This window comes from Prunus avium, chromosome 1 (genome assembly GCF_965620075.1).
Source record: "Prunus avium chromosome 1, drPruAviu1.hap1.1, whole genome shotgun sequence".
Lineage (NCBI taxonomy): Eukaryota > Viridiplantae > Streptophyta > Magnoliopsida > Rosales > Rosaceae > Prunus > Prunus avium.
In genome coordinates this window covers 44,752,595-44,773,115 of record NC_142284.1, presented here as the reverse complement: position 1 = coordinate 44,773,115, position 20,521 = coordinate 44,752,595, and the positions used below count along the sequence as shown (strand labels likewise).

Below are 20,521 nucleotides of genomic sequence, written 5' to 3'. Positions count from 1 at the left end.
GGGCATTCGGGACCAAGTGGTATAAGCATGGTATGAGACGTGCAGGTTTGCTTGTCCAGTTATATGAATTAATGGGATTAGATGAAGAGCATTCATGCATTAATTTTATTAATGTGATATTTGGCTGTGTGATTATATGTCACTTAATTTAGTTATATCAATTTATCGTGAAAATGTTTATGTCCCTACTGAGCGGTGGTTTTGCTCACCCCCTAACAAATTTTGCAGGTACTAAACCTGAAATCTAGAGCTTGTGATGATTTTGGCATATCTATATAGTATATTGTGTACATAGCTTGTGGGTGAATAATGAGCTATTGTTTTAGTGAACTCTTGAGTAGTTCTAACTTGTAAAATAATGTAAAAATTATAAGATTTCAGATGTTGTCGTTTCCACTGAATATTTTATGTGAAATATTTATTTTATTTATTTAAATGTTTTTCACATTTTAGTTATAGTTTTTATTAATTGATTCATATCCAATCCTTACCTTAGATGGTATTCCTAGATAGTAGGATTTCTTATTGTACAAGGAATATTCATGTATATATATATATACAGTTATTCTCTTATCTGGATGTCCGCACGTTATTATCGTGCGGGTTATTATCGTGCGGATTCTATTGTAAATAGGTAGGAAAGCAAAGAGGGGTAGTACAAAATACATGGCGTCCGCACAATAATAACATCCGGATGTCCGCATAAGAGAATTTCTGTATATATATATATATATATATATATATATATATATATATATATTCATGTGTTATTAATAAAATATCATTCAAGTTAGGGTGGATTAGAGTTCATACGTGGTTGTGGCTTGGGGCTTTTGGGTGTGGATGGGAAAGTAGGTGGGGAGAAAGGGAGAAGAGAAGGGGTGTTGCGATTGAGATCCTTTGCTTTTTAATTTTTTTGAGCTTTTAAATCTTTTTTTATTTTTTAATTGTTTTTTAAATTAAATTCAAATATTTATATATATATTTTTAATTTTAGCAGTAGTTTAACGTATTAATCACATTGACTAACAATGTTAAACACATAGATTAGATTGGCCAAATTGAAAACACAGACACTAAATTTGCCAATAAGCTAAGGGATATGATTTCCCCACTCCCTTTTTCTCCACTTACACTCCCTTTTGTTTTTTTAATACTTTTTAATCAATTTTGTTCTTTCTCTTTCCTAACACTTCACTTTTATATTAGTTTTTTTTTTCTTTTATACTTAATGTTCCAACTTTCACTCCATTTTCAGTATTTTTTTTTCCTTTAATCGAGTAAGAAATGAAGTTTTTTTTTCCCTTTAATATTGAAAAATTAAGTTTTTTTTCCCTTTAATATTGAAAATGGAGTGTAAGTTGGAAAATTAAGTATAAAGAAAAAAACTAATATAAAAGTGAAGTAAAAAGAAATTAATGTAGGGTAAGGATAGTATAGGAAAGAGAAAGAACCAAATTGATTAAAAAATAATAAAAGCAAAAGAGAGTGTAAGTGGAGAAAAGGGGAGTGGGGAAATCAACTTCCTAAGAGCACTTCCACCCATTTGCCATGGCAAAGGGCACAGGGAGGCAATGGCAGATACTATTCATGTGAATAATGTATGTTTCCACCCATTGCCATGGCAAAGGGCAAATACTATTCACTTTTCGTTTTTTATTTTATTTTTTTACCTAAACAATTAATTTGGAGAAGATTTTCGGATAAGATTTTGGGTTCTCGTTCGCATCTTTTTTCATGTCTAACTCAGTTCTCATGGTGCCATTTGCACCAAAATTTTTGCAGTATCATTGCTGGAAGTACTCCCTTTCTTCGCATTCGCCGCCTTTTGACCAATAAGCCTCGACTCCTTTTGGATTAGTGAGTCTTGACTCATCGGGGAATTCAAAGGCGAATCCGATGCCATTGAATCATAGAGTGGCGTCTCATTCAAAACAACGGTCGGACTCGTGGGAATAATTCTGAATCATTTGCAATTTTTCACCACCTCCCAACATTGTTGATGGTTGAAAGATTTTCTGCCTTGCCCAATGGCACCGAACCACATTTTTGCTTGCATAATCTATTTAAAAAAATAATATTGAAAATGCAAGACACAAAAAAAATATATTGAAAATGCAAGACATAAAAAAAATATATTGAAAATGCAAGAAATATTTTGTTGGCGCTAAATCTGAACAGATAGAGATGAGTGCAACTTACAATCGAGGTGGACGATCGAGAGATCGATTGAATATTGGATGCCGATTCTTCCTGTCCTTGGATGCCGATCCTGAATAGAAAGAAGTCGAGACTTGTAAGGTCTATGGAACCGGTGTGGAACCAGCCTAAGACCCTCCGACGCCGAAGTAAGTTTGTTGTTTTAAGAGCTCTTGCTGTTGACCATATAGAAGTATAAAAGTCAAGCTGAAAAGTCTTACCCCTGTATTGTAGTGGAATGGGCCTATTTATAGAGGACATTTAGTATGCTCTTAGTGCTCATTTTCGATATGGGACTCGTGGGAGGGCCTTCTGAGGTCGACACGAGTCTTTAGATATTTTGGGCGGGTACTTCGAGGTTGATTCTCTACAATCGGTAGGGGATGCCGATTGTAGACAAGTTGGGCTCGTAGTGGCTGTTCGCAGCTTTGAGACAATGCCATCGGTGGCCGATGCCGATTGTCCGAGGCCTTGGGTGCTTGGGTGAATTTATAAGATCCACGTGTCGTTGTACGAGTGGAGGGTCAGATATGGTACAAACAGTAGTCCCCCAAGTTGCCGATTGAGAAGCTTCTCGGTTGGGGACTTGAATGTGTATTCGGCATTCTGACCCGGACACAATGGTCCCATAATTGCCGATGGTGGTATGTAGTCCCCCAAGTGCCCAAGGGAGTTAGCTTGGATAAGAGACGGCATGATGTGCCGATTGTTGCAAGGGGTGAGTGAAAACTCATCGATGTGCGCCTACCGTTCGGCACGAGAGGTGAGTGAGAACTCATCAATGTGCGCCTGCCGTTCGGCACGAGAGGTGAGTGAGAACTCATCAATGTGCGCCTGCCGTTCGGCACGAGAGGTGAGTGAAGACTCATCAATGTGTGCCTGCCGTTCGGCACGAGAGGTGAGTGAGAACTCATCAATGTGCGCCTGCCGTTCGGCACGAGAGGTGAGTGAAGACTCATCAATGTGCGCCTGCCGTTCGGCACGAGAGGTGAGTGAGAACTCATCAATGTGCGCCTGCCGTTCGGCACGAGAGGTGAGTGAAGACTCATCAATGTGCGCCTGCCGTTCGGCACGAGAGGTGAGTGAGAACTCATCAATGTGCGCCTGCTTTTCGGCACGAGAGGTGAGTGAAGACTCATCAATGTGCGCCTGCCGTTCAACACGAGAGGTGAGTGAGAACTCATCAATGTGCGCCTGCCGTTCGGCACGAGAGGTGAGTGAAGACTCATCAATGTGCGCCTGCCGTTCGTTAGTGGAGTTGTGCTCGAAGGTGGCTAGATTTGCCACGTTCGGGAAGTTGAAGCGTCTCTGAGGATTGGAAGCGTTGCAACTGACGTTTGGTCTCCCCCATGCATGCGTGACACGTGTCGGCATGGCTGTGAAGAGCCGCCTCATTTCGTATCCCGATGCTAAATCGGCTTTATAAATGTGAGGAGGAGACGAGAGTTCAAATACTTGAAAATTTTGAGAGCAAAGAGAGCTTGTGAGAGGCGATTTCCGGCAACCGTGCGAAGGCTGAGCAGGCGATTTCCGGCGAGGTTGAACAAGGCGGAGGCGATTTCCGGCGAGCTTGAGCCACCGTGTAAACAAGGTATGTTGCCGTGTTTTTATATTCCCATGGATCAAAGTGTTGAATTTCAAGAATTTATGTTTGAACAATGTATGAACGAGCATGAACACGCATGAACACGCATGAACATAGTGTTTTTAGGAGGTAGAATAGGATTTGGATTCTAGCATAGCCCTTAGTGTACGTTCGTGTGTTGTTTGTAGATGTCAGATACCGAATCCGAGCGTAGGCGTAGTCCGAGGGCATACGAGGATGAGTCGTCCTCGGGGAGTTCTGCCGAAGAGAGTGGGAGTTCTGAATCTGCTAGCTCTTCGAGCTGTGAGATAGTGGAGGGGGCAGGAGAGCGTGCCGAGGCTGGGGGCACTTCAACGAGAGTCCCTGGGGGTGGTGAGCCTTCGACTTCGGGTCGTGAGGCCGTTGGGGGTGGCGTCTCTGTTGCCGTTCCAGGGGAAGGGGTGCTGAGGGTCGTCAGGGGTAGGCAACGGATCCCGATGGCGAAGCCCACGGAGCCTGTGTTCGGAGTAGATGACTTAGAGCCGAACACACTGACCGAATCCGAGTTGGCTAAGATTCGGTCGGAGTACAATATTCCGGAATCGGTAGGGATGCGAATTCTGGAGCCCTTAGAGTCGCTTAGTGACAATGACAAGGGGGTGGTCTTCTTCACGGACGTGTTTAAGCATGGCCTTCGGCTGCCGTTAAGGCATTCGATGCAAAAGATCCTGGCGGCGATCGGTTATGCACCAGGGCAGTATAACCCAAACTTTTGGATTACGCTGCTCGGGACGATCACGGCGTTCAGCTTGGCTGGTGAGGGGGAGCCAAGCTACGAACAGTTCGCCCAGCTGTACAGTGTGACGAGGGCAAAGAGTGCCGATCATGGAGGGTGGGTTCAGTCCAACTGTCTCTCGGCAGGGCAGCGTGGGCACTTTGTGGTGGGGGTGCCGAGCTCTCAAAAGACGTGGCGTAAGCGTCGAGTGATTGTCTCCGGTGATTGGGAATCGGCACCCGGAGTTATCGTTGAGAGGAGGATTCCTACGTCCTTCCAGACAGTCGGTAGGGTAGAACCTGCCATTCGGCAGGGTCAATAGTTTTTTTTTTTTGTTTTTTTTTTTTGCGTACTGACCGTTTGTATTTTGGTTTCAGTGTCCTTGAAACGGCCGGCCGCACCGATCAGAGAGATTGAAGCAATCGAGAGGGTGAGAGCGAAGATTGCCGAAGAAGATCGGTTTTTTAAGGAGCTGCTCTACTTTCGGAATCTGTTCAAGGCAGGCCTGATCGGTAGGGCCGAACACGATCGGAGGGTGAATGAGGAAGAGGAAGAAGAAAAAAGGCAAAGTAAGAGATGCTGTTCGGCAGGGTCTGTTTTGTCGATTTTCCGATGCTGCCGTTTCCTGTCTGACTTCGTGTTTTTTTTTGTTTTGCAGTGGCAGGAGGGAGGCCTATGAGCGAGGCGACGAGGAGGCGTCTAGAGGGGCAAGGGGCGCCAAAGACGAAGAAGGTTCAGTCCCCCGGGCCGAAGAAGAGGAGGACGGCAGGGCCAGCGGGAGGGACGTCGGCTGATGAGCAGACGGTGGCTGATCGCCGCAGGGAGAAGAGGGCGGCGGAGGCAGAGGTCGTTCGGGAGGCCCACCTCCAAATGACGGGCAAACGACAGATCGAGGGTCCCATCGATGTGACGCCGTTGCCGAAACGGCCAAGGGGCCCAAACGAGGGGACATCGGTGCTAATCCCTGATGATGAGGTGGAGGGGGAGGAGGGACCGGTTAACATCGTGTGTCCTCGGAAGGCGGTGCCGTTCATCAACTGTATGATTGACGGTGCCTAGATGGAGCTGGCTGAGCTGGAGCAACTGGCAACGAAGACGTTGCGTGAACAAACCGGTCGGGCCTTCCGTCTCCAGGCAGCGGTAAGTGTAGGATTTGTAGCTTCTCAAGGATACTTCGATTCGGCATGTACTAATGTGTCCGTTGGTGTGGCAGGCTAATATGGACATGTGGCTCTACGCGAAGCGAGCTGTGAATGCTGCCGAACGGTACCAAAAGAGATTTGAAGAGGGCCGTTCGAAGATCGCTGATGCCGGAAAGATGCTGCAAGAGGCGGACCAGCGTGCCGAGGAGAATGTGGCCAAAATTGCTGAGCTGACGTCGAAGCTGGCGGCGACCGAGCTGGACGTGGTGGCTGCCCATGAGGCTAAGGCAGCGGTAGAGGTGGCGATGGATGCGGCCGAGCGGTCGCATGCCAAGGAGCTGGTAGAGGAGAAGGCGAAGGCCGTTGCTGACTACCGATCGTCGGAGGAGTTTACGCGTTTGGTGGATAAAGAGGTCATGGAGCAATGTGACGACTTTCTCTATCGAGTCAAACGGTACAATGCTGACAAGAAGCTGAACCTGAACTTCCTCCGGGATCCACCACCGCTGCCGGAAGGGGTGACCGAAGAGATGGTGGAGGCCTACAAGGGCGAGGATGCCGAGGCCGAGGAAACCGACGACACCGAATCCAGTAGTGAGGAGGAAGGGAACCTCTCTGCGCCAAACGCAAGCAGTGCGCCGAATGCCGAAGCTTCGACCAATGCCGAGGATGCAAATGCCGGTCCTGGATGTGAAGGTGCAGCCGCTGATGCCGAACCTGAAGCCCCTTAGACTTCTCAGTGTTTGTAATTATTTTGAACATGCCGAATGGCTGCGTGTAAAGACAAATGGCCCTTCTGTGGCCTTTTATTTATCAATGTTAAGTTTGCTTCGGGTTAATGTGCTATGTCCCTTAATTCTGTATGTGTGCATGTCGTATGTAGAATATTTTCGATATAATATTGCTGGATGGTAATGCCGTATGTATAGAATAGGGAGTTCGAAAATAAACCGATTACAAAAGTGGATGACCGAAGGTGACGACCGAAGGTACGACCTTTGTGTACAAAGGTGGTGACCGAAGGGGCGTTCACTTGTAGTAATATTTGAGATGTTCTACATTCCAAGGGTGGCCGAGGGTTTGACCATCGGTACTGCGCAAACGGTAAGTTCCTGGGCGGCAGATGGTGACAACTTCGTAGGGACCTTCCCAAGATGGACCAAGGGTGCCTTCGTTGGAGTCCTTGGTGGCGAGGGAGAATTTATAAGATCCACGTGTCGTTGTACGAGTGGAGGGTCAGATATGGTACAAACATATTTAAAAAATATATTGGAAATGCAAGTGACATTACAAAAATATTGGAAATGCAAGAAACATTAAAAAAAAAAATTAGGACTTTAAATTTAATAAAATGGAAATTACAAATAATTTACCTCATTGCCAAGATTTTTGCCGCTTCGATGGTTGTCCCTCACTTTTGCCAACACATCTCTCCATTTCCCTAACTCTTTATTCAAAATTTTCCACCTACTAGCCAAGGCCATTTCCATACGAGCCGAACTCGATCTGTCACAAAATTCGGCATGAATTTTTCTCCACATATGACAGAATTTCATCTCATTGCCCGTAGCCAGACAATGACTAACTTGGACCCAACACTCACACTACAGAACATCTTCCATGGTTGTCCATGTCCCTCCGGCTTCGATGAAAGATGCCATAAGATGGTGAATAAAAAAGAAAATTGAAAGTGAAGAAAATTTTGTGTAGAAAGTGAAAAATAATAGAAGGAGAAGAAAATGTATGAGGATTTGGTGTTGGAAGTGAACATTGGTAGGTGGAATTGTTTTGTAATTTTTTAAAAAAAATTTGTAATTTTTTCAGATTTCTTAAGCAAAAAAAAAGGACATCCGTTGGATTTGAGGAAAAAAACGATCGAAGCGACCAGAACGCGCCACGTGGCGTGTTACCGTTGGCGAAAAGCAGGGCTAACGCCAGCGTCAGTGCACGTAATTTCAAATTGTTTTTTACCATTGGCGCACGTAATGCACACGCCAACGGTAAAAAAATTTGAACCCGGGCTAGAGCACGTGCTCGTTTCACCCTCAGGCTGGCCCAGTTACGTGGGACCCACCTCTTGCTCGGGCAAGCCTGGCCCATTGGAAGGCGCAAAATGGCCTTGGGCCCCCTCCTAGATGCTCTAAGCTAAAACACTGAGACCATTTTAGCATTTAAGCCTTATAATTAATTGGTTTCAAATTTTAATGTATGAATTTGGTTTTTGTTTAACTACAGCAGTCATAATATATTATGAAAAAAAAAAAAAAGACATTACATATTGATATATGTTTTTTTTTTTTTTTTTTTGAAGAAAGCCTCGCGTACAAGAAGAGAATACTCATGATAACAAAGCAAACGGACAAGGGGGGCGAAGAGCCCGACCTCGAGTACAACTATCGACATCAAGGGCGTCTTGGATAAAACCAGGGGGCACCTCGACCCACTCACATGGATGCGAACAGTTAACAGCAAATTTAGCTATACAATGAGCTACACCATTGGCCTTCTGATGTTCTGCTTGTGAATAAAGAGGAGACATTGAGGGCATTTTGGGTACATGCGATCTAAACTCCTCGGACATATTCGCAATCCGATTCGAGCACTGTTAAAAATTTGGACAGCTTACACTTGTTTCCAAACACAACCAAACTTTATAAAATCTTATACGCATTTCTGCTGCGAGATGTAAACTGAAGTAAGCAGGGTTTAAACTTCAAACAAACTTAACGGTCAGGCCGAGTCTTTTTCCGCCAAAATTATCACAAAGCTCTGCCAAATATTGTCAAATGTACAAGCTTCTCAAAACCGGCCATGACAATCTCTATCCTGTCCTCAGAATCCACTTCCAAAACCCAAAATTTCTCATACCAATTTCGCAATTTCACAGCCCTAGCGAAACCCTAGCTCCCAATCCAAAGCTGGACTTCATAGTGAATGAAGTTAAAGAGCTTCAATCGTCAAAAGACTCAAAACCCACATACAAGATCACCCAATTGGCGTCAGGCACCGATGAACTGTCCGATCGGGGAAGACTGACGAATGCGGAAGATTGTACGGCGCAGATTTCGCATCCGTGGCGGGAATGGGTGGAGCTGATGGAGTGCTTGTTGAAAAGAGGTTACTTTGAAGGAGACGAAAACCCGTTTCGGAATGCTGAACTGGGTCCAAAGGAATCAAATCGTATACGAACAGCATGCCTGAATTTTGCTCGGGACCGTTGTAGTCTTATAAGGTAACGATGATGTTTTGGTTTTGAGGAGAGTATGAATTATAAAGTTGTTTTCTTTTCCTTTTTGAGGTTATGAATCTAATAAACGATATGCATTTGAATATAAAGCATGGGATAAAATGTTTTTCAATTTGGGTATTTCAATTGTTATGTAACCTCAGCAGCAGATTTCGTGGTTGGAGTTAGAAATAACATTAGCTGTTTTGTTTTATCATTACTATCAATTTTCCACATGCTTGCATTTTCATATCACTTCTGTATGCGTGTGTGTGTTTGCTCTTTTGTTATCTTGTTTCTGTAACCTGGAAGCAGGTTGATATGAGATTTTTCCAATGCACTGAAGTTCTCCTTGCTTTGGTCTCATGAAAGCTAATTGCTCATGAGCTCACCTTATCTGGATACAATAGATTCATATCCGCCATATCGAGATAGATTTAGAACCAAGGGTTGTTTGTGGAGAATCCAGTCTTTGGTTTTCAGGAGGGCATATGTTATTTACTGATTTTGCTTTGAAACCTGATAATTTTATTCTAGACCTTAGTTCATTAAATTCCCTTTGTGGCCAGGCTATTGTCAAGGAAAGATATCCGGACCATTGCAGGATGTGGATGCCCAAGCTTAGATAGGAAAGTTGTCAACTCGGGAAAGCGTCTAAGGGCACATGTGGGCATTAATGAAGGAGATGTATGTGCTTAGTCTCTGAGTATTTTCAGCCCTCTTCCGTTTAATAATGAATTCTCTCGTTCTCAACATCTTATGTACTTCTACTTTAGAAATTAAAAAAGTATTTAGCATCCAACTAACCTTTCATTAGAAAGAAAGCTTGAGATCTAATCGTCATATCTAATAAGAACAGGCATTTTAGTAGGTCTGCAGCTCGTGCAATTTGAGAGGAGACTGTGAGAGAGCATATGTGAAGGCACGTGAAGATGAAGGTGGGCGTACTGTGGATGTCATGCGTTTCTTGTTAACGTATGGGCTTGATCCCATTACTGGTACAGTGGAGAACAAGCCATGCCTAAACCAGATGGTCAAAGAATCAGTGAGAAGGCTACTGAAAGAGATGGTAGATTACAGCAATGAGAACCTTGACTCCAATATCCCAAAGTCTACAAGTACAACCATGAAAAGGGTTGCATCAGTGCCAAACCATTCAATTTCACAAGAAAAATTGCAGATAAATGTTCCAATGAAGCAAGGCGACTGGCTTTGCCCCAAGTAATTTGACAGCTGATCTTGTTGTTTATGATTATTGAATCTTGATAAGTTGTTTTACCCTTCTTAATATTCCCTTTGGCAGATGCAACTTCCTAAACTTCGCCAGAAATATCAAGTGCCTACGTTGTGATGAACTATCTGAAGAAAGACTGGCAAAACTAAGGGAGGATCAGGATCATCTTCCATTGAAGAAGGGCGACTGGATATGTGACAAGTAATGGCTGCTATGATCTTAACTTTCTTCCACATGTGGTTCCATTTCTTATTGAGACATCAAATTTTCTTTACAGATGCAATTTCTTAAACTTTGCAAAGAATGGTAGATGCTTACAATGCAAAGAGAAGCCTCCAAAGCGGCATATAAATCCTGGAGAGTGGGAATGCGACTCGTGAGTTTTTCTGAATCCAGTGATTCCAGATTTATACTTTACTTGTATATGACTAAATATCCGTTTTTCGTGCAGTTGCAATTATATTAACTTTAGGAGAAACATGGTGTGCTTAAAATGTGATCATAAAAGACCTAAGGCAGTACATTCTTCAGAGGCTTCTGCTGAACCTGTACGTGAAGATGGAGGCTACCCTAATAATAACAGTTTGAGTTTTGTCGGAGTTGACTCTGACGTCAATGATCAATCATATGCGGGGCAATGTAGGCAGAGTCAAGATAGAGGTGTCGGCATGTGGAGATTTGTGGATGAAGGAGATGATGACGGTAGTCACTCAAAGTCATGGAATGAGGCTTCTGGATTTGTAGATTTCCCCATTGCAGGAGGTAAGACCGAGCTGTCTCGGAATCCGCAGAAGAGGGACAAATGGAAGTTGAAGATGTTAGAGAGGAGCAAAGGCGGCATGAGGTATATGGCAAACGATGATGGATCTAGGTCTGCCAGTATTCCAAGAAGCTTAGAGCTTTCTGATTGCACAGATGATGAAGAGATGTCTGACTGGTTTGGGGATGGAAAGCTAGCAACAGCTAGTGCTCTATCTGAACCTAAGAAATACGGTTTTTGAATCGAAATCTTTTTAGGTGCAGATTTGCATCAATTTGATTTTGAACACAGGCCATATAAGCTTCTTGAATTCAAATAATCTACATAACCTTTGAGGAAGATAAATTACCACACAATACTATCAACTTTCCTGATACATAAGATTGAAGTTTAAAAGTCTTATTATTACAGAATATGAGTTACACACAGTACAGTTTGGTGAGGTGGTATTTTTTACAGCTCAAAGTGATTGACCAAAGCTTTGCCATCCAATCCTTTATTGAAGAACCTTTGCATGAACTCTGAAAACGTGAACTCTCGGTAAAGTGGCGGTTTCTCGGGTGCGACCAGCTCTGGCAATGGACCATAGGTGCCCTCTCTATTGCTTGGATTGAAAAACACTGCAGTTGACACCCGTGGCTCGCGGTTTGAGTTTGCCAACACCCGATGATCTACACTCTTGTATTCCCCGTTGGACATAATCTGCAAAGCAATCAACCCCAAAGTATTTAATTTTAAAGATTAAAAGTAAAAATAAAACGACCGCTCCCGTTAGATTATTGCTTGTATTTTACACTTACCTGAAGTAAATCTCCAACGTTGATAACAAGAGCGCCGGGGACGGGTTTCACGTCCACCCAATCCTCACCGTGCTTAACCTGCAACCCACCCATGTGGTCCTGAAGTACCACGGTCAACACTCCCGGGTCAGAATGAGATGTAAGCCCCACCGTCAGATCAGACTGGGGGCAGTAGGGGTAGTAATGGGCCGCCATCACCCTCCCTCCCAGACACGTCATCTCCCTCAACCTCCCCGCGTTCAATCCCAACCCTTCACTCAACAACTCCATCAGCGCCTCTCCCAGCCGTCGGATCTCCACGTCCCACCCAACAATCTCGTCCCGACAAATCTCCGGCACTTCTTCAGGAACCGCTGGAATGGGTCCCAGCCTTACTTGAAGCGTGTCCCTCCAGCTGGCGGCTTTTGAGCTGTACAGGTCGACGTTGGACAGATAAGATACGCCCGTGCCCATCTCTCTGCTGTAGAACGGCGCCTTGACCTCCGTCGGCTGCTCGTGGAAGGCCTTGATGCCGGCAATCGTACGGTCCAGAACCGCAGACGGGATGCCGTGGTTGGTGATCTGGAAGAAACCGAATGTTCGGCAGGCGCAGCTGATTGGTTGGACGATGGATGAGCGGCGATGGGTGTGAAGGTCGGAGAGGTCGATGGTGGGGATCGGTTGTTGCTGGGTTTGGGGTTTAGTATGGGGTCGGAGGTCGGCTAGTGTTTCGGGCGGGTGGATAAAGAAACGGGGGATGGAGGTGAGGCCGGAGTCAACGAGGCCTTTGACTCCGAGCTTGGATTGATCGAATTGCTTGACTTGTTGAGCTCTATCATAATCCTGTTGGCCAATCACGGTGGTGTTGGCCGCCATGGTTTCGTGGGTCGAGTAGGGTGCCTGTGTTTCAGTTCTCATGTCTTCTTGTAAGAATTTGAGCAAGGAAGTAGAAGTAGATAGTAGATACGATACAGCCACGTACGTGGTCGTGATTAGAACCAGTAATTCAATAATAGCAATTTAGGGACGAAAGTTCAGATGGCACGGCATTGACCAACAAACACTCCCATATTTCTTCCTTTCCTTGCTCAACACATGATCAGCAAAAGTAGAGTGGAGTGGAAGCAATAATTCTAGGCAAAACGACACTTGCATTCGTGTGGTTTCCAACTTTTACCATGTCCTTTTAGGGTTTAATTAAAAACACAAATTAGGGATTTTTGATGGAAATTGAGAAGTGTCCCCAAATTGCTTAGAATCCTCAAACACAAATTAGGGATTTCTTTTGGGCCGTTTAGGGTTTAATTAAAAATTCTCATATGTGCGTAAAAGTTAATCTATTGAAGGAGCTGGTTACACAACCAAAATGACGAAAAGTACAAGAGAAGGCAGTGGAAGCTTCAACAAACCAGGTTAGAAAGAGCTTGATTATTTAACTTAGTTTCAATTTGATATAGGAGCTTTCAATGGTTAAAGTGTTTGTTGCTTTCAATGCTTTGTTTTTTCAATTGTCTGCATGTGTTATTTCTGGAGAAATCCCTAATTTGTATCCTTTTGTACTGGGTTGAGTTTGTCTCTTAGTGGGATAGTTGGTGGGAAAGTAAAGGCTTTAGGAAGTAACGGTAGTTTTTGTTGGAATAGGAAGTAAAAACAGTGGTCTCGTGCAAGTTTTCACTCCTAAAGGCTTTAGGAAGCGTAGTGTCTCTATTTATTTGCATAAAGTATTCAATATGCATGCTTTGCATTTTTGTTCTTATTTGGTTATGCCAAAATTTTCCAGATGTTGGGTCACCTCAATTGCTTTATAATGCAGCATTTGATGACGTTCCAAATGCCTTTTTTGATGAGGTTTTTAATTATCAATCGCAGTTAACCTAAGAATATGTAGAACAAGTACCTAATATAGGAACTATAGAGGTTCATGTAGAGCTGGCTGGGAATGTCATCAATGAAGAGGGTAATGAAGAAGAAGAGAGTGTTGAAGAAGACATTAATATTGATGGTAGGAGATGAAGATTAGAATTTGAAAATAGTGTTGATGAATAAGACAAGGAGATTTATGAGAGTGACAATGATGCTGCCCTAGATGACAATAACAAATTTGATCTAGATTTTCAGTCCAACTTTGAGAGAGTAGGAAATACTTATCTCCCTAAAGATTTTGTGGCTGCTGCTTGTGAAGAATACAATGATACAAACTCTGAGAAATGATTTGACTCTCTAATTACTCTTTAGATGAGGAAGGTGAAAGAAGGAGAAAATTTTCAGAGTTTTGTAAGTCTGATTTGGATAACCTTAACTTTGAGAAGGGAATGTTATTTGGAAGCAAGGAAGACTTGAAAAAAGCTGTGAAGAATTATGTAGTGCAAGGCAATTATCGTATTAAATTTGTGAAAAATGATAAAAGGAGGATAACTGCACAATGTTTAGGGTATAATGTGTCTGATAGTTAATGTGCAAGAGCTAAGAACAAGGCCAATGAGATAATATAAGGGACTTATAAGGAGCAATACTCAAGGTTGCGAGAGTATTGTGATGAGGTCATAGCAACTAATGTTGGAAGCACAATGAAGTTGGTGAACTTATTTTTTTAAATGCAAATCAGGAAAAGCTCATCACATGCAACTTTGCAGCAAGGTGTATCGAGTTCTGTGAATCTATCTGCCTCTACCTATGTGAATCCATCTGCTTCTGCCTCTGTGAATCCATATGCTTCTGTGCATCCAACTCCAAGGCAAGGTCCAAGACTGTTAGGAGTGAGCAACAGTGCTTCATGAAAACCACTAGGGAAAGCACCAAGGAAGTGAATAAAGTAGAAATTCAACTCAAGTGAAACATATTCATATTTGACTATTTTGTGAATTAATGAAGTTGGGAATATAAAAGTATTTTGAAGTGTTGGACCTTTCAATTGTTGCACCTTTTGAATGTAAAAGTATTTTAAATGGCTGCATGTTTTGAAAGTGACATCAATTGTTAACATTCTGAAGCTTTTTAGTTGTTGGAACATTTGTTATGTAATAGCATTTTGAAGTTGTTTTGGAATTGGAAGTGACTTTTTTGGAATTGAATGTGAGCAGCAGATTGATTGTTAGCAGTATTTAGCATTTTGTTATATCAAATGAGTAAACATGAAATTTATTGTAGCATGAAATTGTCAAGTTGCTGTTGAAACAAATGTCAATTGAATAAGGCAATTTGAATCAAAATAAAGCTCCCATTCTACATTATTTGCAAATTTCGAAACCAAAAGAACTACAACATTCAAAATACATAACATATGGGAATGGTGCCAACGCTCAATTTTTTACCAACTTCATAACCACAATCATGATCAACAACATATAAATTAATAGTAGAAATCCACAAATCAACAAAAACAAATCCTTAATTCCATTTAGGGAATTTACAGTAGAATCTTGCAACTTTTGGGCTTATGAAATTCATCTTCCAAGCAGCCATTAATGCCTTCACCTTCTCTCACTGCTTCATTCTCTCTGCTTGCTTGATTGAATCTAATTGGTTCATCATCCCAAATAAATCCGCACAATAAAGTGTTCCCTGCATAGCACAATTCCAAAATTGATAACACAAAAACTAGATTCACCATTTATACCCAAAAATTGACAAAAATAAATTTGCACATTACATAAGATCTAGTGCATTTCCAAAAACGTCTCCCACGAGTCCTATCTCTCTTAGAGATTCCCAATCTCATTTCGCCATTACAAAATTGACATCTTGGAGCTTGGCCAAAGTTCGACATCTCCCAAACTTCCCCCAAAATGGCCTAATTTCGAATGTGTAAGGCTGAGCCAGTGTTTTGGGTTTATAAGATGGCTCGATTTGACTGTAATGTCCCTCCATGTGAGGGGCACGTGCTCGAGCCCTAACATAACTAAAAGGAATCTAACGGAAATTGAGAAGTGTCCTCGAATTGCTTGGAATCCTAAACCACATTGGCAAAAGTGACGAAATTGAAACCACAGGGACCTTAGTTGTAAAAGTTGGAAACCACAGGGACTACGAGTGTTGTTTTGCCATAATTCTTTAGTGAGGGCTTTATATATGGCTCTTAGTTGAGGTCCTATGTCTTAATCATTGGATAAAATTGGTTAGCTTGATCCAACTGTTAAAAGATAATACCTTAACTTCAAACCGAAAGGACTTACGCGTGGCACCCAACTGTCAGCTGCCACGGGTATGAATTTATGTAGGAAATTACAAATCGCGTATAGTAATAGTAGTTTCAAATGTGCGACTTCTTTCAAAATTAACCCTAAAAAATGAGCGAATTAGATCGCTGCATCAGAATAGTACACAATTTCATTTCTCCATTGGTTTAAATCCTATGGCGCATATTTATGGTGAAGCAAATATGACGTACGGGAGATGAACTTGCAGTTATCTGCCTGCTGCAGCTGCGGGTCACATGTCATTCCATATGTTGTCAATAACATTGGCCCCTCATCAATGGATGGACTGGAACTGTCGATTGCAAGTGCATATTTGAAAAGGCTTGAAAATGTGAGAGATTACAGTAAAGGTTTTAAATGACGTTCATTTTAATAAGTGTTCACTTCACTCTACCAGAATTAATTACTCAACAATGAGCTGAAAAAGGAAAAACAAGAAATTAATCTGATACAGAATGTTTAAATACCCATGTTTGTTTATTAGAACTAATTAAATGATGTTTGTTTAATGACAATACAATATACAGATTCGCAGATATGTTTACAGTGATGTGATTAATCGTCAAGACTTGTGCAAGCTCTTCAATTGTCACAGGTTTCAGCATGAAATGTGTATCAGATATGTACAAATAATTAACGTTGTGAATGTGAAGTATCTTTTTATTGTGTGGGCTTTTTTGGGCCTTCTACTTTGTTTCACTGCCTGGCTTTTGGGCTTTTGTTTTTTCTGTTGTCCCATCCCAGGCTGTTACCGCGAAATTAATGAGAACAATTCTCCTCTTTTATTCGTGGGCTCCGTCTTACATTGCACAGATGTACGGTGCAGATTTATATTGACTCGGGATGCATTGGTTGGAATAATAATAATGTACGTCTCAGATGGCGCGGCTGTAGATGAATAGCGATAGACCCTTAGCGGAAGGAATACTTGACTCGGATCCTCCTCCTCCTCTTACTCCTTTTTATCCTTTCTCCATGTGTGCCTCGGCCCTTCGCCAGCCGTAGTTGGACTCAGACAGTCTCCAATCCATCGTCACAGCCTTTCTGTTACTCTCTCTCTCTCCCTCCCTCTCTCTCTCTATATATATATATATATATATATATCTTCAGCTGTGTTCGGAATCTGCACAGTCAACATCAAAATGGGGTCTGAAGGATCAAGCGTTGTCGGTGAGCCCTGCTGCAAAACCTAAGATTTTCTCTCTCTCTCTCTCTCTCTCTCTCTCTCTCTCTCTCTCAGTTATATTTGCATTCATTTTTTCCATGCGTTCATCTAAACATAGCGTCAATCAATTCTTATGTGTGGATTTGGTTCCTGAATCGTCCGTTTTCGTGCCCAATTTATTTACTTTTTCTATCTGAATTTAATTGCTTTTTTGTTCGTTAACCTAGTGAAGAAGTTGTGCTTATCAATTTGCTTTCATTTTTATTTTTATCAATTTGGTTGCTGATATGTGTCTGGATCATAATATTTTTAGGATAGTTGCTTAGATTTGTTAGGAGTTTCATTGCATTTCTGACTCTCTTCCAATGCCAATCAATGTTAGTATCAGTTCCTTGAGTCATTTTAGCCTAAAGTATCTGCTAAGAATCGCATCATTAGAGTTTAATATAACAGAGAATGTTGTGTTGAAATTAGTATGGAACAGTACAGTGCACATAACGTGTACATTTGAGGTACTATTATGTTTTAACACCTTCCTGATGTAATTACACTAGTGTAGCCAGTACAGGTGTTTAGGGCTGGCTGATGTTACGTCCATACTAATAATTTTGGGTTATCTTTCCATTTGGCGGAAGATTTTGAACTGGAAATTTTGGCTCTTGATGTTGAAAAATTGTTTTACATAACAATAGCATGAGACAAGATAGAGACTTAAGTAAGTCGTGTTGTGCTTTAGCCACTCCTTTCTTCTTTTTCCTTTTCCATCTGTATTTGGTTTGGCTAAATTATGATTTATGAACCTCCATTCTATCTTCTGTATGTGGATTCATCACATAAACGGGGTTTTACCATTTTTCTGCCCTCGTTCACACACTCATACTCGTATCTTGATGTAAGTTAAGTAATTGTGTTGGCACAAACCAATGCATCAATTCCTTCATTATCTTCCTGTTGAACATATACTCCATAACACCCTCAAATTTCTAGCATCTTCTCTTACATGGTAGTTCTTTCTAGCATCTTCTCTTACATGGGAGTTCATGTAATTTCTAATATGGAAGACATGATTATTCATCTTTAGATTTAACATTACGTAAGGACACTCCAAAATTGTCTTCAATTGGATATCAAGATGTTACATTTACATCGTAATTTCGTAAGCTATCTTGAGTTATTACATCTCTTCTTATGGAAACGAGCACTATGAGGGCAAAGATCAATTTAGAACACTGGTCTTGAGAAAATGTAATCAGAGAAATGTCCATGTCCATGTCCATGTCTTTCTAACACTAGGGTGGTTCCACTTGTCTGTAACCATTTCTCATCTGGTTTCTCCAAAGCAGGGTATAGAGAGTAGAACTGAAAATTGCGGTGTTTGATGTATTGTTGCATATTCTTCTCATTTCTCTCTTAAGTTAGAAATTATAAGTTAACAACTACCTCTTGCAAATGTTCTATTGGTTCTCTCTCACTTCAAAGAATAAAAGAAAATAAATAATGGCCACCATTGAACAAAGCCAATTGTCTTAGTGTATATATATATATATTTATTTATTTATTTTTCTTTTTTGTGATTGCTATACTATGGTATTCATTCTGTTCATGCATGAATTGTAATTATATCTCTTGGGTTTGTTTTTTGTTCACAGTTCCGAGGAATTTCAGATTGCTGGAAGAGCTTGAGAGGGGTGAAAAGGGAATTGGGGATGGCACTGTTAGCTATGGGATGGATGATGCCGATGATATATATATGCAGTCATGGACGGGGACAATCATTGGCCCCCCCAATGTAGGTTTCTTACTTTTTTTCCAAATGCACTTCTAAATTTATAATATGTATCATGTAATGGTGCATCCCAAATGATGTCATTCTTTGAATATAGAAGATTAATGTCTTGCTGATCTTGCTTCTTGCTAGACTGTGCACGAAGGGAGAATTTGCCAGTTGAAACTGTTCTGTGGAAAGGATTATCCGGACAATCCACCAACTGTTAGGTTCCAAACAAGGATTAACATGACATGTGTCAATCAGGAAACTGGAGTGGTAGGCGATGTTACCCTTTAAATATTCGGATAATATGTTCCTATGGTATGGTTGAAACAAGCTGATTGGTGGACAAATTACCAGGTTGAACCCAGTCTTTTCCCCATGCTTGCAAATTGGCAAAGGGAATATACAATGGAGGACATATTGACACAATTGAAGAAAGAGATGATGTCACCACAAAACCGAAAGCTAGCTCAGCCACCTGAAGGTTTGTCAATTCCTGTTTCTTGCTGCATATACTTAACTCTTTTTTAAGTCTCTATTGATTGAATATAATTGCTTGTATTGCTTTCTTTCTGCTCACATCATGTAGAAATGGAGAGTTAAATATTTGAATATGAATTCTCAGGCAATGAAGATGGAAGGGGTGATCAAAAGGGGCTTGTGGTGAAATGTTGCATTATCTAAGGTGAGAGTTGTATGAGTATATGATACTGTATATAGCATATAGGTTGAATGATACCAGTTAAGGAGCATCTATGTGCTAAACCTGAAAAATGTGATTAAGAATTGCTCCCATCTGGAACCATGAGCTGTTTGCATGATGTAACCCTCTCCGTTATTGTTTGAGGCTGCAGTTCAGAATATAAACTCTTTGAGCCTGCAGTTCAAAATGTAATTGAGGACTGTTCTATGAGGAACCTTGATTGGCAATTCAAGACCCCCATCTCAATGAACTTTGAGCTGTATTTAATCGGTTACTATGACATATGGCTATGCTGGATATACACACATATGTGTTATGTTTTCATACAAACAATAGGAACATTACAAACACATAGGACAGTAGCTGAATACAAGTCCTTGACGAGGAGAGGTTTCCTAACTTGTTGTGTTTCTAGAAATGTTCGAGTTTTCCTGACTTGTTGTGTTTCTAGAAATGTTCGAGTTTTCCTGACTTGTTGTGTTTCTAGAATGTGACTGCATTTTGTTTGGCTATTATTATATTTGCAGAATTGGGTGACGACTCCGTAAGTTTCTGAGGATGTTATATTAGGGTGGCTGTTTCTTGATTCTCAAACGTGAATACATTTGAAATGGCACCAAATACCGAGTTTGTTTTTGTGGGTAAATGATATGTAATTATATGAATCAATGAATTACGAAATACCGATTCTTCAATGTTTTTTTTTTCTCTTTTCGTGTCTGAAGCCCTCAAGTTTGGATATGAATTTCTAATGAAGATGATGAATGATCCAATATTTTATAATAAATAATAATGTTGAAAACGAGAAACATGGAGCGTGGTCTTAGGCTAATGATGATTTGTGTGCTAAGAGAAGACTCGAGCATTTTATGGTTCTTGTTTGTTAAGCTAAACATGACATGTCCTTGAAAAATCCAATGTAAGTCGAAAATGTATCGTGGATAGATACAAAATGTTTGCGTCTGAAGCAATCAGAAAACAGAATCTCTGTTGGCGTGCACATTTCC

At 41.5% G+C, this 20,521-nt stretch overlaps 3 protein-coding genes and 1 long non-coding RNA gene across 6 annotated transcripts; 3 read left to right on the top strand and 1 right to left on the bottom strand.

Moving 5' to 3' along the window:
- Nucleotides 1-8,348: 8,348 nt before the first annotated feature.
- On the top strand, nucleotides 8,349-11,503 carry LOC110762786 (uncharacterized). Its single transcript, XM_021965473.2, has 6 exons — nucleotides 8,349-8,912; nucleotides 9,476-9,593; nucleotides 9,778-10,127; nucleotides 10,210-10,341; nucleotides 10,418-10,516; nucleotides 10,592-11,503. The coding sequence occupies exons 1-6, from the start codon at nucleotides 8,467-8,469 to the stop codon at nucleotides 11,139-11,141; spliced, it is 1,695 nt and encodes a 564-aa protein (XP_021821165.2). The 5' UTR covers nucleotides 8,349-8,466; the 3' UTR covers nucleotides 11,142-11,503.
- Nucleotides 11,284-12,736, bottom strand: LOC110762787 (1-aminocyclopropane-1-carboxylate oxidase homolog 1). The gene is made up of 2 exons (XM_021965474.2): nucleotides 11,701-12,736; nucleotides 11,284-11,602 (listed from the first exon to the last, which is right to left on the bottom strand). Exons 1-2 carry the CDS (start codon nucleotides 12,595-12,597, stop codon nucleotides 11,354-11,356), a joined length of 1,146 nt encoding a protein of 381 aa, XP_021821166.2. The 5' UTR covers nucleotides 12,598-12,736; the 3' UTR covers nucleotides 11,284-11,353.
- A 195-nt stretch (nucleotides 12,737-12,931) lies between these two features.
- Nucleotides 12,932-14,725, top strand: LOC110762789 (uncharacterized). Of its 2 annotated transcripts, none has more exons than XR_002527630.2 (2): nucleotides 12,932-13,091; nucleotides 13,549-14,725. It is a non-coding gene; the product is annotated as an uncharacterized LOC110762789 (long non-coding RNA). The 2 variants fall into 2 exon arrangements; XR_015832958.1 differs by having other exon boundaries at nucleotides 13,460-14,725.
- Nucleotides 14,726-16,806: 2,081 nt separating this feature from the next.
- MMZ1 (MMS ZWEI homolog 1) lies at nucleotides 16,807-20,323 on the top strand. 2 transcript variants are annotated; one of them, XM_088247188.1, is made up of 6 exons: nucleotides 16,807-17,045; nucleotides 18,690-18,829; nucleotides 18,959-19,084; nucleotides 19,169-19,295; nucleotides 19,437-19,496; nucleotides 19,666-19,796. In XM_088247188.1, the coding sequence occupies exons 1-5, from the start codon at nucleotides 17,018-17,020 to the stop codon at nucleotides 19,493-19,495; spliced, it is 480 nt and encodes a 159-aa protein (XP_088103314.1). In that variant the 5' UTR covers nucleotides 16,807-17,017; the 3' UTR covers nucleotide 19,496; nucleotides 19,666-19,796. The 2 variants fall into 2 exon arrangements, with proteins under 2 accessions (XP_088103314.1, XP_021821167.1); XM_021965475.2 differs by lacking the exon at nucleotides 19,666-19,796 and adding an exon at nucleotides 20,042-20,323 and having other exon boundaries at nucleotides 16,828-17,045.
- The last annotated feature ends 198 nt before the right edge of the window (nucleotides 20,324-20,521 follow it).